This window comes from Rana temporaria, chromosome 3 (genome assembly GCF_905171775.1).
Source record: "Rana temporaria chromosome 3, aRanTem1.1, whole genome shotgun sequence".
NCBI classification, from domain to species: domain Eukaryota; kingdom Metazoa; phylum Chordata; class Amphibia; order Anura; family Ranidae; genus Rana; species Rana temporaria.
This window is the reverse complement of record NC_053491.1, coordinates 218,876,400-218,892,884: the sequence shown is the minus strand read 5'-3', so window position 1 is coordinate 218,892,884 and position 16,485 is coordinate 218,876,400. Positions and strand designations below refer to the sequence as shown.

Sequence of the window (16,485 nt, the reverse complement as noted above, 5' to 3'; positions counted from 1 at the left end):
CCCTTAACAGATTTTTGTTATTCTAATTCAGCTTAAATGTTATCAATGGGAAGTCTGGGATGGTGCACACAAGTGCCTTGATGAAATTGACTTCACATTAGAGGTCCCCTGATCGCATCAGAGACACTCCATCACTATAACAGAGTCCACCCTATGCATTCGAAGCCCCAAGCCACCCCCCATCACATATGAGTTTCCACATGACAAAGTCTACTCGTCGGAGTCCTCATCACATTCGAGTCCCCCCCCCCCCCCCCCCCCATCACACCACAGTTCACTCTCCATATCAGAGCCCTACCCCTTGACTCCAGCAGCATGGTAAAGGGATGAACTTCGGTCCTCTCCTGAATGCTGGGGTAGACTTGCTGTGCATGCTTGTTATGCACTGCCATGGCCAATGACGCTGTGCATTATGGCCTTAGGATAACTTTAGATGTTATGGCGCTAGTGACTGGTCGGCGCACACCATGGAAACTTGTGACACTGATCCAGGGCGAGCTCGGCCTGTGCTTGCAGCACCCTATTTTAAAAACACTATTCAAGTGGAGAGTGAAGGGATTCTGGTTGCAGAGGGCACAATGTACAGTATGTTGTTGTTGTGTGTTTTTTTTTTTAAGGACTTTCTTACCATTATACAACTTTCTATATCCTGATAGAGGCTGACTAGGCCTGGGTACTTCGTCTTCTAATTATATGTATACCTTGCCATATGCCTGGAGGATGACCAATTGTAACATAGCAAAGGTTGCCAATTACTAGTTTGAAAACACCATAACATTTTGTTTTATCACTGAATAATGATTGATGAAAGTGTGCGCAAGGGATAAATTATTGAGCAGGATTTCATTACGTTAATGACTTCATGACCCCTAGACCCCTAACGCAATCTGTTCTCTTTCATAGGTCCAAATAGGAAATCGGCTCAAGTTCTCGTCTCTCTTGTCATCCCTGGACACTTAATTTTTTTATACACCATTTATTTAATGAAGAGTGGTCACACGTCTCTGACTCCCATCTTCATCGTGGTTTATTTATTGGCAGCTATATTACAGGTACTGTAGGAACTCTTACTGGAATGTTTTGACTGCAGAATGCTGTGTTCTTTATCATCTCCAATTGTTCATGCTGCCAGATTCCTGTATTCAGTGGCATTGTCACAGTGTATCTGCTTCTCATTAGCCAGTCTAAGGTACAACACAAACATGTTCATTTGCTTAATGAATTGCACCCAGCAACATCTGTTTTTGTCTATATTTGTCATTTGTCTACTATGTTACCAAAGAGATTTTATGTAGTGGAAATATGATTAGGAATGAATAGTTTTTGTGCTGCCAAGCTGCAGCCATTATCTACTATAAACTACTTATTCCTCTGTTATTTATCCTATGGTAGATTTTTAAAACGAAGGACACATTGCTTATATTTAGTGCTGTCAAGCGATTAAAATTTCTAATCGCGATTAATCGCATTAATGTCATAGTTAACTCACGATTAATCGCGCGATTAAGGAGGTTCACCCTTTAAAACATTTTTTTTTTTTGTTTTCTTATTTATTTTATTTTTTTTTATAATATTAAATTGTTTTTTTTTTTTTTTTTTTTTTTTTTTTACATTTTGATCACTTTTATTGCTGTCACAAGGAATGTAAACATCCCTTGTGACAGCAATAGGTGGTGACAGGTACTCTTTATGGAGGGATCGGGGTCTAAAAGACCTCCGAGCCCTCCTTTGCACTTCAAAGTATTCAGATCGCCGAAAACGGCGATTCTGAATACTGTGTACTTTTTTAAATCCGGCGCCATTGGCAGCCGAGAAACCCGAAAGTGACGTCATGACGCCGCTTCCGTGGTTTCAATGCGGAGACTGAATCAAAGCCGTTTACGGCTTAGTGTCAGTCTCCGCCTGAACACAGAATGCGGCGGATGGAGGATCGGGTCTCCCGGTGGGACGGGAGGCCCGGTCAGAGTGGCGAAAGGCGGCGGGAGGGGGGGGATGTCCCCTCCCGCTCCTCCGGCATAACAACCGAGCGGCTTTTAGCCACATCGGTTGTTATGTTTGGCTAGCCGATCGCCCGCTCTAAACAACGGTACCGGGATGATGCCTGCGGCTGCAGGCATCATCCCGGTATAACCCCCGAACGCCGAGGACGCATATATGCGTCCCGTCGGCGTGAAAGGGTTAAGAGGTACGTGCTGACAAAAAAAATATGTTTTAAAGGGTGAACCTCCTTAATCGCGCGATAAAAAAAATTGACGGCGTTAAAATGGGTTTGTGTTAACGCCGTTAATAACGCGTTTAACTGACAGCACTACTTATATTGTAAGCCGTCCTATATTTTCTTACTTTGTAACCTACATTAGACACTTACCACCTTATCTTACTTTGTAGGATGCACTTGGAAGCCTGCTCTGCATTTAGGGCCTATGTCCAAGTGCTTAGATGTGCAAATTCAGTGTGCTATTGACATAGCTTGAAGCACATTGATCATTCCAAATTCAGTACAATTGCAGTTGACCTGCATTTAACGTGCTTCTGCGGTCTCTAAAATATGTGTGTTCTGAAATAAATATAAGCCTGTCAAAGCAGGATTTTTATTTTCATTTTTTAAGCCCAACTCCAGAAATAAAAAATAAAAAAAACACCCTTTCTCACTGCAAGGGTTAAAGGAAAAGTAAGGCCCTACTTCTCCTGGGGATCACAGGAGTGCAGTTTGTTCTGCACTCCTGTGATCCGTGTTGTGCCAACAGGCACAAGCCTGCTGACATCACTCAGGCAGTCCTGACTCTGGAGAGATCCCGACTTTATTGTCGGGATCCATCTAAATGCCTGGATCGGCATCTGACTCGGACTCTCTGTGAGCCGATGGGAGGCTTAGCCAGCCGTTCCTGGCCCCTTCACAGCCCATTGCTTAAGTGAGCACTGTAGGGGCAGAGTAAAGAGCCGATGAATGACAGTCACTGGCTCTCTGCTTACTGAGAACTGAGTGATCAGCGGTCTTTGATCGCTCAGTTCTCACTGCAGAGCTGGTGGAGGACAGATGCAGCATCCATCTAGGCGAGAATTTTTTTTTTTTTTCATATCCTGAGCTTCTCTTTGAAATACTTGGTATTTCTAGGGGTGCATGAATAAGGTATACCTTGTCTTATTCCTCGTTTCAGCAGGGTCCCTCCATTGCTATGACTGGTCCCCCACAGCTTGCACTGTAAGCTGCAAACAGCTCTGATTGCGCTCCAGCTACCTCAGCTTGCAACACAAGGTTAATGTCCCTGTATTTTCCTTGATGTTGAAGCTCCACACACAGACTGAGGATTTGTGCAAAGGAGAGAGTCTGAGTCAGCCAAAGTGTGGATGTAAAGGAAGTATTACATGTACTTTAACCCTTGGACATAATGAGCATTGTTGGGGAGGGTAGCACTGCAAGGGTGGATTTATTTTATTTTTATTTCTTTTTAATTCCTGGGGTTGGGCTTAAAAGTAGGGAGGAACTACCTTTTGACCCCTTAAATAAAATGTGGTTAAAATTTTCAGCAAAGTATAATTTTTTGGCACCACTGTAGATTGTTGTCTTATGCTTTCTCATAAATAAGCTATGTAGTGCATTTAAAAAAAATAGCTTTAATGTTAATCTGTGTGTGTTGTGGGTTCCTTTTGGGTTCTAATGTGTACTGCAAGTTTCAATGTCTTGATAGCTTGCATATTTTTTTTCTCCAAGTTGCAAAGGAACAGTGTTTGGAAAATATGTCCGTAACGTAATTTATAAGGTAATATGAAAAATGACCTGCTCTTTATGCAGTGTTGCCAACCGTCCGTATTTACGGATAGTTCGTAAAAACAGGCACCTTTTTCCCCCGTGCGTAAATGTCCGTGGTTGCGGGAATGTGCCAGTAAAAATAGCCGAAATCGGTTCAGCTTGGAACTGTGTATGGAGATTGGAGGCAGGGGGAGATTGGAGGCAGGGGGTGGAGGATGGAGACAGGGGTTGTTGGTGGCACCGCAGAGGGGGATGGAGGCAGGGGGTGATTGGAGGCAGGGGGCCTGGGGAAGATTGGAGGTAGGGGGTGATGGTGGCTGTGGTGGCACTGCAGGGGGAGATTGGAGGCAGGGGGGGAGATTGGAGGCAGGGGCAGATTGGAGGCAGGGGGTGGGGGATGGAGACAGGGGTTGTTGGTGGCACCTCAGAGGGGGATGGAGGCAGGGGGTGATTGGAGGCAGGGGGCCTGGGGAAGATTGGAGGCAGGGGGAGATTGGAGGCGGGGGGGAGATTGGAGGCGGGGGGTGATGGTGGCTGTGGAGGCAGGGGGAGATTGGAGGCAGAGGGTGGGGGATGGAGACAGGGGTTGTTGGTGGCACCGCAGAGGGGGATGAAGGCAGGGGGTGATTGGAGGCAGGGGGCCTGGGGAAGATTGGAGGCGGGGGGATTGTTTTTTTTACCTTAATATCTACCTTAAATCACATTGCTATTTGCCTAGCATACTTGTAGCCTAAATACTGAAATTTGAACCTAAAAATGTAATTTAGTAACTTTTATGAAATGCCAGTAAAAACGTGGCTGGGTGTCGTGCCAGTAAATTTCAATCTGGTAGGTTGGCAACACTGTCTTTATGTCATAGTAATCCTAGTAATAGCATTGACTAGTTTAAAGGCGTGTTCTGATTTCATTGAGATATTAGAAAAACCCTCAAGCACATTGATTATATACAACAGGGATTACCTTCTGTATCATTTTACCACTTGACGCCTGCTGCTGATCTTGTAGTTTTTCCCTGAGAAAAAAGGACAGTTATCTGCTTTTGCAAACCAATCAAATTCAGCTTAGGGACAGTTGTCAAGTCTTGAGGCATACAGAAATGGATTCAAGTGGAGGAACAGAAGCTGCCATGGTGGAGAAGATTAAGAAGAGTAGTGTCCTGCCAACACCGAAGAGGTGACAGAACAGGTTACCATTCGCAGGACCATTCGCAAATTCTGACAAATGGCTTAGATGCCTTGGTTATTCATTGCTGAATCGTTGTTTTGAGGGTTGAGTACATGATCTCTATCTATACAGTATGTATGTATGTGTATGTGAATAATACACATAATAAATAAATATGTGTGTGTATGTGTATATATATATATATATATATATATATATATATATATATATATATATATATATATATATATATATATATATATATATATATATATATATATATATATACTCATTTTCTAGTAGTTTTAGGTTGAGCATCTCATCTGTAACTGGCCCAAACTGGTATTGGATACAGCGGCCCATTTGGTATTCGCTTGATCTCCACTCTAGGCTGGTTTTCAGACAGATTAATGGGCACTGTCTGTGAAGTACCCTTGATAGCCTCCCTAGAGTCATCTTCACAATTGCAGACACTTATGTGATTCTTAGCCTAGGTCCAAACATATTTCTTATGAAATTTTGTTTAACCCTTGGAGAGGAAAGCATTGTACAGATGTTGTTTAAAGTCGGTTAACCTATTAATGTCAGCAGCAAAATACATTAAATTCTCCAACATTTTTCAGCTTAAAAGAAAAAGCCTTCAATGAGTAGGAATACCAGTAATAATCTAGAGCAAAGAGACATTTTACACTAAGTGCTGTACGCCCCATACTGGCCCTCAGAGATTTGTATTCTTTATTATTCATAAGATACACCAGGGTTCCTGAGTCCTTTATCTTGTTTATCATTCAATATTTTATTTCTCTTTCGGGAAAGCAACCTGGCAGTGTATAAATTTGACAGCACTTGTTTAGCTGTCTACTCAATATGCATGCGCTGCAGCTCTCTGACTTATCTAGCTCAGGAACGGCACTTTCTTCTTCTTTTTACATTTCAATTGATTAAGGCTTGCAAATACAAGAGGAGAAACACGCATTGTATAATGGATGAAACAGGAGTGACAAGAGAGCCAGAGAGATGTGTAAATAAACCTAATGATTTGTATGAATGGTACAAACGGCACACAAGGATATCCAGGGATAGAAGGAGGGAAGATATGGTTTATGACTGTATTTTAACATTGAAAATAAATCCTAATAAAACTACAGTCTCTTAAAAGTTCTGAAATAACATTGCTGCAGTCAGATATCACCTGTATAGCAAATGTCGGCTTTAAAATGTCGCAATCCTCTGATTTTCAAATTCTAAGACATGAGATTCTCTGAGCACCTAAAAGGGCATCTAAGTGGACATTTTACCAGTTGGTGTTGCCCATAGCAGCCAATCAGATTTTTTTTTCTTTCACTAGCCTGCAGCAGTAATGGGATAAAATGGAGAGTCTGATTTGTTGATCTTGGCAGCACAGAACTGATTTGGACATAAACTGCCTAATAATAGCCAATGATGGTCCAAATTGTAATATGATGAGGTCGTTTTTGCTCTCCTAGGAGGTAATAAGTGTTTTAGATGGTTAGAGAAGCTTATTGAAGAGAGTGTGATAAACAAAGCAAATAGAAAAAATAAATAAAGCTGCGCCAAAAATTACAAATTATGAAGGATGACCCTTATAATAAATTCAATTCATATATGATAGATTCAACAGTCCATAGTGAATATTCAAAACAGCTTGAAAATAGTGAAACGAATCCTCCAAACAAGCACACTCATGCAGATACTCCTTAAAAAGAACACCGCTAAGTGAGAAAAGACTTGACTGTAGTGATCCCTTCACCAATGAAGATGGCTGCTTACCAGAGGGTAAACCAAATGAGCTTTTGGCTATAACCCAGCCTCGGCCTTTAATCCACCAGATCTTAATGGGAAAGCAGCACTCAGGGACCAGCCAGATGACACTCTCTCGTATATAATTGTTAGGAAACCAAAGAAAGAGGTCCCATAGCGTAATACAGTAGGTAAAAAGTTCAATGTTCAAGTTCAAAGTTCAATGAAAACGTCAGATGATGACGAAACGCGTCTGGGAAGGACAGGCAGTATCGTCACCACATTGAGGAGGAAGGGCTCCGTTTATCTTGCCGGCCGGCTTGCTTTGATTTTTTATCCATGCTGTTTTTACTGCGATGTTTGTGAGTACCTTTTCAATCGTACTTCATTAAAACTTTTTACCTACTGTATTACGCTATGGGACCTCTTTCTTTTGTTTCCTAACAATTATATACGAGAGAGTGTCATCTGGCTGGTCCCTGAGTTCTGCTTTCCCATTAAGATCTGGTGGATTAAAGGCCGAGGCTGGGTTATAGCCAAAAGCTCATTTGGTTTACCCTCTGGTAAGCAGCCATCTTCATTGGTGAAGGGATCACTACAGTCAAGTCTTTTCTCACTTAGCGGTGTTCTTTTTAAGGAGTATCTGCATGAGTGTGCTTGTTTGGAGGATTCGTTTCACTATTTTCAAGCTGTTTTGAATATTCACTATGGACTGTTGAATCTATCATATATGAATTGAATTTATTATAAGGGTCATCCTTCATAATTTGTAATTTTTGGCGCAGCTTTATTTATTTTTTCTATGAAATTACACCAAACTGTTTAAAGTTTTTTGTTTTGAGAATATCATAAATGTGTCTTGGCCTAAAGAGAATTCATCCCCAAAGTCTGGTAAATACGAAGTCTTTTTTTTTTCCGTTCGACCAAGGTGGTTGAACACGAGACTCATCGCTCTGGTTGGAGTCACTGTACTAACAATTCAACGATCTCCTCTGCTGATCTGTTGTGCTCTGACAGGGTTTCCCCCCCCCCCCCCCCCCAGGACACTCTGGTCATTGGCTGAGATTGTTGATCGGGAGGCGGTTGGCTGCTGGTTTTCCGGCATGCTCGTCCGTCAAACGGCCAGCTTCTGTTGGACCAGCTGACCTACACAATGGCTAAATGTCGACCATTTTTTATTGAACCAGCCGATGTCTCCCTACATTTGACCAAACGTTTTTTTGATAGAGCAGAAAGGGATTAGAACCCTTGACATTCTATTGCTGTCTGTGCCCCCGTTAGGAAGATTTACCCTCTCTTTGTGTCCTGTTTACCAGTATCATTGAAAGTGAAAATCAAAACCACAAATTTTAGGTTGTCCCCAGAAAAGTAACAGGGGAAATCTTCCAATGGGATGCTAGTTGTGATGACCTGGGGCTCCCCAAGGGATTCCCTTTTTAATTTGTAGTGCTTTGTTTAGGCTATGGGACAGGTGGTGAAGGTATATCCCTCCCTTATTCTATCCAAAATGAAGAAAAAAATTCTTATAGTTGTATTTTAAGTGATATCACAAGGCCAATCATGAGTCCATTTGGCATTTCAGATATTTTTCTGAGTTTTCAACTATAGAGGCAGGCTCCCCCCCCCCCCCAAAGAAGAATATCCATTATATGTTTTTTGATTTGCCCAATATACAGAAATTTGGGGTCAAAGTAGCACAGGGGGCCTGTTCACTGTTTTAGGTGTGACTCGGGTACAAATTTCTGCCTGAATTCACAGCTGACGGACAGGACCCTTTCCAAATGCAGACCACGGCTGCCCCAGAGGTGTTTGATCCAGCCTCATTGAGAGCTGGTCACACTCTCCTGTAATGTGAATTGGATGTGGTAACCACATCCAATTCGCATAAGTGTGAACCCAGCCTCAGTCTTTTCAGTGAGCAGCAGACTCTCACAGCAGAGAGCAAGAAAGAGAGCCCACAAAAGCCGGCAGTACTCAGCTAAGACTAATGAGGTCTAGATGACTAGTTTAAAGCTCGGTATACACACCTAGGCCATTTTTTGTTCAGCCGGCAGGCTGAATGAAAAAGCAAAAAAAATTATTTCCTCCCCCATCCACACAAGTAAAGTGGATAGGAGGAATCCTCGCTGAACTTCCCAAAATTCGATCCCACTGTACCTACTTTGAGATATGAACCTAGAAATGGGCTTTATCCCCCCCCCCCAAAGCTCTATTAAACCTCTGGGCTCCAAGTCCTATAACTTATTATAACACAGAGCCCCTTACCATATGTATGCAAGTGACACAGATACATCATTCACAATTTTCCCCACCAGTGCCTCACAACAGTCAGAACATTAAACTACTGACTAGTAGACAAGTGCTAAAGATTGGAAAAGTGGAGGTGGGCAGGGTAACGTTTTAGAGATAGGCCTGCAATTGCAACCTCTGTATGTTCTTGATACAAGTTTCTTTACATTTTGCAACTTGCACTGGAACGTTGACATGTTATGTTTTTTTAATAATGTTTTTTTAATAAAAAAGCTCCAGTGTAAAACAAGCATTTGAAGAACTATAGGTTACCCCGGGATTTGTTTTGCACCTTTTGCCAGTTTGATATTAAAAACGTGTACAGAAAAATAAGGATTGTTGCTCTTGGAAGCCATTTCCCCTTTGCAGTGATGGTTGTTGTGCAGGAACTCAATAGCAGCTGTGCTAAATTTGAACACCGATATTGCGAGTTATCAAGCGATGGACATTTTTTTTTCCCCCAAAAAAACATTTACAAGTAATATATTTTAAAGAGTGTAAAATGCTTGTTATGGCTTTTTGTATTTAGCTATGTAGCATGTCTCTCTATAACAGTTTGTTTTCACTCTATAAACAGGTCCGTTGTATTGTTGGGAGTATTGAACCTGCTGAATAAATCAATATTACATTTTACGTAGCCACATCAATACAGGTGTAGTTTAGAACTGTAGGTTTAATCTCCTTCACATAATATTGGGACTGGTGAGTGTTTGTGATTGATTGTATTGATATACATTTTTGCATCCATGGCTGTTCCTTTTCTAAAGATGATTTAAACAATGTTCTGTAGAACAAATGTAATCTGGTTTTCCTTCCCTGCTGTGCTTTCTGTTCTAGCATCTTAGCTCTTTGCATTGATTTTAGAAGTCCTGTGACCCAAGTCACTTGGCGTCGTTCACCTTGAAAAGAAGTACAGCACTGCTGTTTAAAAACCGAATATATTTACATGCCATCACTTTTATCATAAGCCGAAGCTTAGAACAAAGGTTTTATATTGCATTGAAAAGGGTTAGTTCACCTTTACGAAAAAACTGGATATGCAGACATGGGACGTCTATAGATAAAAACAAACTGTGCAGCTTTGACTAAAGTTGAATAAAGCCCTTACTATAGGTTTAGGCCATTTTATGAAGCCTGACTGGAAAACACTTGCCTGTTTCTAAGAGGCACAGCTGTTAAGCCCTGTACACACGATCGGTTTGTCTGATGAAAACTAACCGATGGACCGTTTTCATCGGACAAACCGATCGTGTGTGGGCCCCATCGGTTTGTTTTCCATCGGTGAAAAAAAAATGGAACATGTTTTAAAATGTTCCAATGGATAAAAAACCGATAGAAAAAAACGATCGTCTGTTGGGAACTCCATCGGTCAAAAATCCACGCATGCTCAGAATCAAGTTGACGCATGCATGGGAAGCATTGAACTTAATTTTTCTCAGCACGTCGTAGTGTTTTACGTCACCGCATTGGACACGGTTGGATTTTTGACTGATGGTCTGTAGGCAAGGCTGATGAAAGTCGGCTTCATCGGATATCCGACAAAAAAATCCATCGGATTAGATTCCATCAGATATCCGATCGTGTGTACAGTGCTTTACTTTTCACCTTCAGTATCGTAGCAGTGAGCTCCCAAATGCTGAGAGAAAGGGCATGTAGGGGGTTTGAATCGGAGAAAGAGCTTACACCTGTGAAGGTGAACAGTAGGCCTCTCCTAGCAACATCCCTAGCAACCTCCTGGGACATTTCCAGTCAGACCTCAGGGGTATGTAGACTGCCTACACCTATTGCAAGGTTATTATTTCATTTTGGTCAAAGCTGCATCAGTAGTTTCATCTACAGATGTCCCTTATCTACATAGTGAGTATTTTTTGTAAAGGTGAACCATGCCTTTTATACTGGTTGTTTCTTTATGAAACCAACTATGCCTTCAGAGTAGCTGCTTTATAGACTATAGAGCTAGCCATCCAACTTGTGTACAGCTGTTCTGGTCTTTAGCTTTCATAAGTGCAATATCGGCACAATTTCAACCAAATGTAATGGAAACTCGCAAGGCTCTAGTTGGCCAGTGCTGATAAAATCTCTAGAAAAAAGGCACAGAATCCCCAAATGGCTTGGCAAGCATGCCTCCTGCATTAGGAATTGTTCTCAAAGTGACAGCTACCAGAGTCAGAACATGCATACTAACAGTCTGTAAAGTGGTTGTGAGGTATTAAGGCTGCTTTAACACTGTGATCTGATACTGAACTTGGCTCTTTAACATCTATGCCATAATGTAGGTTTTGGAAAGCAAAGATAGGACAACCAAGGGACTTGTATTCATGTCTCTGAAGTGGTATGCAAATATTGCAAACACACCCATGGATATATGTGTGTGTGGTGTAATATTTATTTCTTTTATATAACTTGGCTGGGCTTGGTTTGATTGGAGCCTGGAGCAGGTGATGTATGAGCAATGTGTTTGTACATTAGCCCTACAGCAGCTTGAGCACATGCGATCAGTGGTGGCAGGCAGGATGTCCTTGGTATGAAAGGATAAGGAAAAAAAACTATAATTATAGTCACAGGGTAGAGTCCTATAATATTGTGACTATTTACTGGCTACTTTCAATTATACCTTTAATGGCATTCTCCATAACACATAAATATGTGAAACATTTTTCTTTTTTTTTATTATTATTTAGCATGTTATTTAAGGAACGAAAAATCAGAACAAAATACTTGGATATCGTGTACTACTTTAAAGTAGAACTCCAGCTAAAACCTTGGCCACAGGGACAACCTCTCTCCGGATTTTCTTCTGGCTGCATCCTCATTTCTTCTTTTCCCAGTGATAATGGTTACTGAGACAGGATGTGAATAAGAAAGCTCTGTATTTGCTTCATAGGAAGCATTTTACTGCCCTCATGTAACTAGCGTAGTATGTCAATGTGGGCATGTAAACAGACTCTTGGCCGCTGTTTACGTTTAATTCCAGCTGCCAGCTTTCTTGGAGAAGTAATGTGACCACGTCCTCCAGCATCCCTCCTCTTTGTGTCCTGCATCCCAAGCTCACCTGTCCCTCCAGGTTGCCCGGAAACCTCCATGATTGGTATCAGGATGGAGATTGGTGGGAGATCAGCCCTGGGTAATATGTTCAGCTCTGAGCACTTCTGGATTCAGAGCTGTCAATCTTTGGCCTCTTTTTTTTTTTTTTTAATAAAGTTTTAAAAATATAAATTTTAAAGTGATATTAGTTTTTTTTTTGTTTTTTTTTTTTTATTAAAAAAATAACAATTATGTTATACTTTTCTGCTCTGTGTAATGGTTTTGCACAGAGCAGTCCAGATCCTCCTCTTCTCTGGTCCCTCGCCGGCGCTCCTGTCGAGAGCCCCCACAGCAAGCAGTTTCCTATGGGAGGACTCGAGCCGCGCCACTGCTCTGTGTGTCCATTCAGACATGGAGTCGCGACTTGGGCCAGCCCCTTTCTCTCCTTATTGGCACACTGACTTTGACAGCAGCGGGAGCCAATGGCACCCACAGCTGTCTCAGGCAATGAGCAGGGAGAGTCCTGGACAGCCAAGACTCTCGTGCAACATCACTGGAGCTCAGGTAAGTATGAGGGGGGCTGCTGCACACAGAAGGTATTTGTATCCCATAGAATGCATGAAGATTAAAAAAAAAAAAAAATTGTCTGCCTTTTTAGAAACACTTTAATACAATTTTTAAAAAAATGCTATTCTAAACATTCCAATACATTTTTTTATTGGAAACAAATGCTGGTAATCTGGCCAACATACAGTTTCCTTTCCAGCTGTCCCCCAGAATTGTCCTTGCCATTTTATTAGGTTTCCTTTTACATAGTAAATTATCAGTGACGTCATGCTGGTAAGCCTAAAATAAGAAATAAAATCCAAAGTAGCCTTACAGGCCAGATCTAAATATAATCTTCCACTTCCCATATCAGAATAGTCATGGAAACTGCAACAATGCTCCCTAATTATCCAAGATCGCATCCGATAGATAGATTTTATATTAAAGTGGAACTTCATGCTCCAAATCAAAATTGATCATTTTTAATCCTACTGCTGCTAGCATTAGTAAATCGATTAGGAAAGTATATTTACTTGTTGTAAACTTTTATTTCTTTTACATTTCTTCAGATACGTTCTATTTTTTTGCCTAGGCAAATTATGTCATGCATCCCAGAAGTCTTCAGGGGAAGGGATTTTCTCAGTAAGCACATCCTCCTGCCTACATGCTTGAGATAAGGGCAGATGGCAACAAAGGAGTGGTGCAAGAAGAAGCACATTAAGGTCCTGGAGTGGCCTAGCCAGTCCACAGACCTTGATCCCATAGAAAATATATGAAAGGAGTTGAAGGTTTGAGTTGCCAAATCTCAACCTCGATACCTTAACTTGGAGAGGAGCTGCAAAGATTTGTGGGACAAAATCTCTCCTGAGATGTGTGCAAACCTGGTGGCCAACTACAAGTTTTGCCATTAAGTCATGTTTTGCGAAGGTGTCAAATACTTATTTCACTCATTAAAATGCAAATATTTTTATAACTTTTTTGAAGTGTGTTTTTTCTGGATTTTTTTGTTCTGTCTTACTGTTAAAATAAACCTACTAAAATTATAGACTGATAATTTCTTTGCCTGTGGGCAAACATACAAAATTAGCAGGGGATCAAATACTTTTTTTCCCTCACTGTACCTGTGCCTTTTTACTGTTCTTCGGCTCTACATGGCACATAGTGTTGGTGTGCAATCAGAAGGCAGTATACATTTGGAGTACAAAAGTAGATTTGTTAGTAGAAGAAAAAGTGGAGTCAGTGTTGTAGAGAGGGTCCTCCAAGCAAAACACACACTTAAATAGTCTCTGGACTGAACTCAGCACACCTAGTAGATGCATAATGAGTTAGGTTATTGCAATGAAGAGGGGCCTGTTAGTCTCCACAGTCGGTGCATATTTTTATGTATAGGTACATTGTCAGCTTAGTGGAAAGATTTCATGAGGAGAAACGCAGGTAAATGCACTTGTATGTTGTAGCTATAAGGAAACAGAATTCTTTAAAATGTTTATGGTGTCGATGCTATGCATTAAAAATATGTATATAAAACTAGGGTAATTACAGTTTTCCTTCCAATCTTTCAGCATTAAGTCTTTGCTTAGGGCAAACCTGTAAATCAACTCTTATACTTTAACTGGCAGTGAATAGTAGGCATCTCTAAATGTGTGCAGGCAGCGTTGGCTTCAAACTCTGGGTTTTCTTTTTTCTCAAATCTTGATTTTAGAGAGGTAAGCAAAAACTGCATGCAGAAATCCAAGGAAAGTGCAGGTACCCTTCAAATAGAATTACCAGAAAAACCTTTCCTGTTTGTGTGGTGTGGGTCAGAGTTGGTTTACCCTTGCTAGATTTTACAACCTTAAGACCTCATGCACACTGGACGTTTTTTGGCATTTTTACAGCAGGTGTTTTTGGCAGTAGATGTTTTTTTTTCTACAGTCAATAAACCCTCCATCATGTTATCCTATGTGTCCATGCACACACAGGCTGTTACCAGCAGTTTTGGGCAGTGGTGTTTTTGAGCAGTAAAAAAAAAAAAAAAAATAGTGGGTTCTGAGACATTTTCAGCTGTAAAAACGCTCTAATTATGATAAACGCTCAAAAACGTCACTCACCACTTTTCTTTAACGTTTTTGATCAATTGGAAAAAAAAAAATTCAACAAAATAACGCTAAAAAACGCGAACGCGGAAAAACGCTATTGAAAAAACATTTAAAAATGTTGTAAAACTCACTGAAAATCTACTGGCGTTTTTATAACGTTATTTTAACGTCCAGTGTGCATGAGGCCTTAAGCGAGACACAAAAAAAAGTGCTCACCTTCAATCTGTAGCTGCTGTCCACAGTAATTCCTTTCTACCACAAGATTGTCGACGGGCTTCTGGGTTGAATGAGAGTCAGTTATTTAAACCACTTTCTTTGAGCCCAGGCATCATCACAACAGTCTTGACTCGGCGTACTAATGCATGAAACCGCAATTTTCATTAAGCATGTGCGTAAGTAAGGATCACTTGTCACCCGACAAGAGGATGAACCTGAAAGAAGCCTTAATGCAGCCAGCTTGTTTTGGATAGGATAGGGTAGAAAGAGTTGGAACCTTTGTCAGGATTAAATTGCTGTCACCTTGTTGGGTAGGTTTCCACTTCCCTTTTGTGTGGTCACCAAGACAGGAAGTGCTAAGGTTTCTCTATTGGGACACAGTGGGGAAGGATTTTTTTTTCCATGTTGGTGTATATCAAATTTTAGTAATTGGGTGCTTCTTGCCATTTTTAATTTGATCTTGTTAAGTGAGTGGAGCCAGTGGCGTGATTGGCAGAGAGGGGTGACAAACACTGAGTGGTTAATAAGGTGGATGAATCCAGCAGCATTCATGATGGACTAAGAGGGGATAGCCTCTTAGAGGCGTGTAGAGGTAGGCCAATGAGGAGGGAGTTGCAATAGTTGAGGCAAAAGATATAGCGAGTGAGTGAATTAATTGTTTGGTGGTGTCATTAGTTGTAAAGGTAATTTATTTTTATTTTTAATGACAAACATCTCTATACTTGCTTTGTACAATGGAATTGCACAGAGTTGCCCTGAACTGTCTCCCACCGGTGCTCCTGGCTCCTCCTCTGTCCAGAGCCCCCAATGGAAGCTGTTTTTTTCCATGGGAGCATATGTGTGTGCTCGCTCCTGAGCCCCACTGCTGCATTTATTGACACCACCCTACACTCATCACTGGCTTTGATTGACAGCCGCAGATGCCAATAGCTCCCACTGCCCCAGAAAAGCCAATGAGACCCAGAAGTGAGGGAAGAGAAGAGCTGCAGACAGACAGACAGTGCTTGATCGATTTGAAGGGCTCCGTTAAGTAAAAGGGAGGGTGGGGGGGCGATACTGATGCATAAACATTTTTTACCTTGATGCAAGGAATGTTTAGACCAGGGGTCTCAAACTCAAATTACCTGAGGTCCACAAGACAACTTTTCATATCCCATGGGGGGCCGCATGCAAACGTTCAAACTTCAAAAACAGTACTTGGTGTCAGTGAGCGCATTATTAACCACCAGCTCTGTCAGTGGATGCATTATTAACCCCTAGTATTGGTGTCGGCAAACGCATTATTAACCCTGACCACTGCACACTGACCACTACACTACAAACTGAACACTACACACTAAGCACCACACTGCCGACAGACCACTACACTGCACACTGACCACTCACCATCAGGGTACAGCAAATCAGGGCACAGCACATCAGGGTACAGAGCCCAGCACATCAGGGTACAGAGCCCAGCACATCGGGGTACAGAGCCCAGCACATCGGGGTACAGAGCCCAGCACATCGGGGTACAGAGCCCAGCACATCGGGGTACAGAGCCCAGCACATCAGGGTACAGAGCCCAGCACATCAGGGTACAGAGCCCAGCACATCAGGGTACAGAGCCCAGCACATCAGGGTACAGAGCCCAGCACATCAGGGTACAGAGCCCAG

General features: G+C 41.7%; 1 protein-coding gene across 4 annotated transcripts in view; it reads left to right on the top strand.

Moving 5' to 3' along the window:
- Positions 1-16,485, top strand: part of SLC41A2 (solute carrier family 41 member 2) — a 124,502-nt gene that overhangs the window by 99,684 nt on the left and 8,333 nt on the right. For all 4 annotated transcript variants that reach the window (XM_040344264.1, XM_040344266.1, XM_040344265.1 and 1 more), the window contains exon 10: positions 904-1,052. In XM_040344264.1, the coding sequence (XP_040200198.1) occupies positions 904-1,052 (149 nt within the window). The remainder of the gene's footprint in view (positions 1-903; positions 1,053-16,485) is intronic.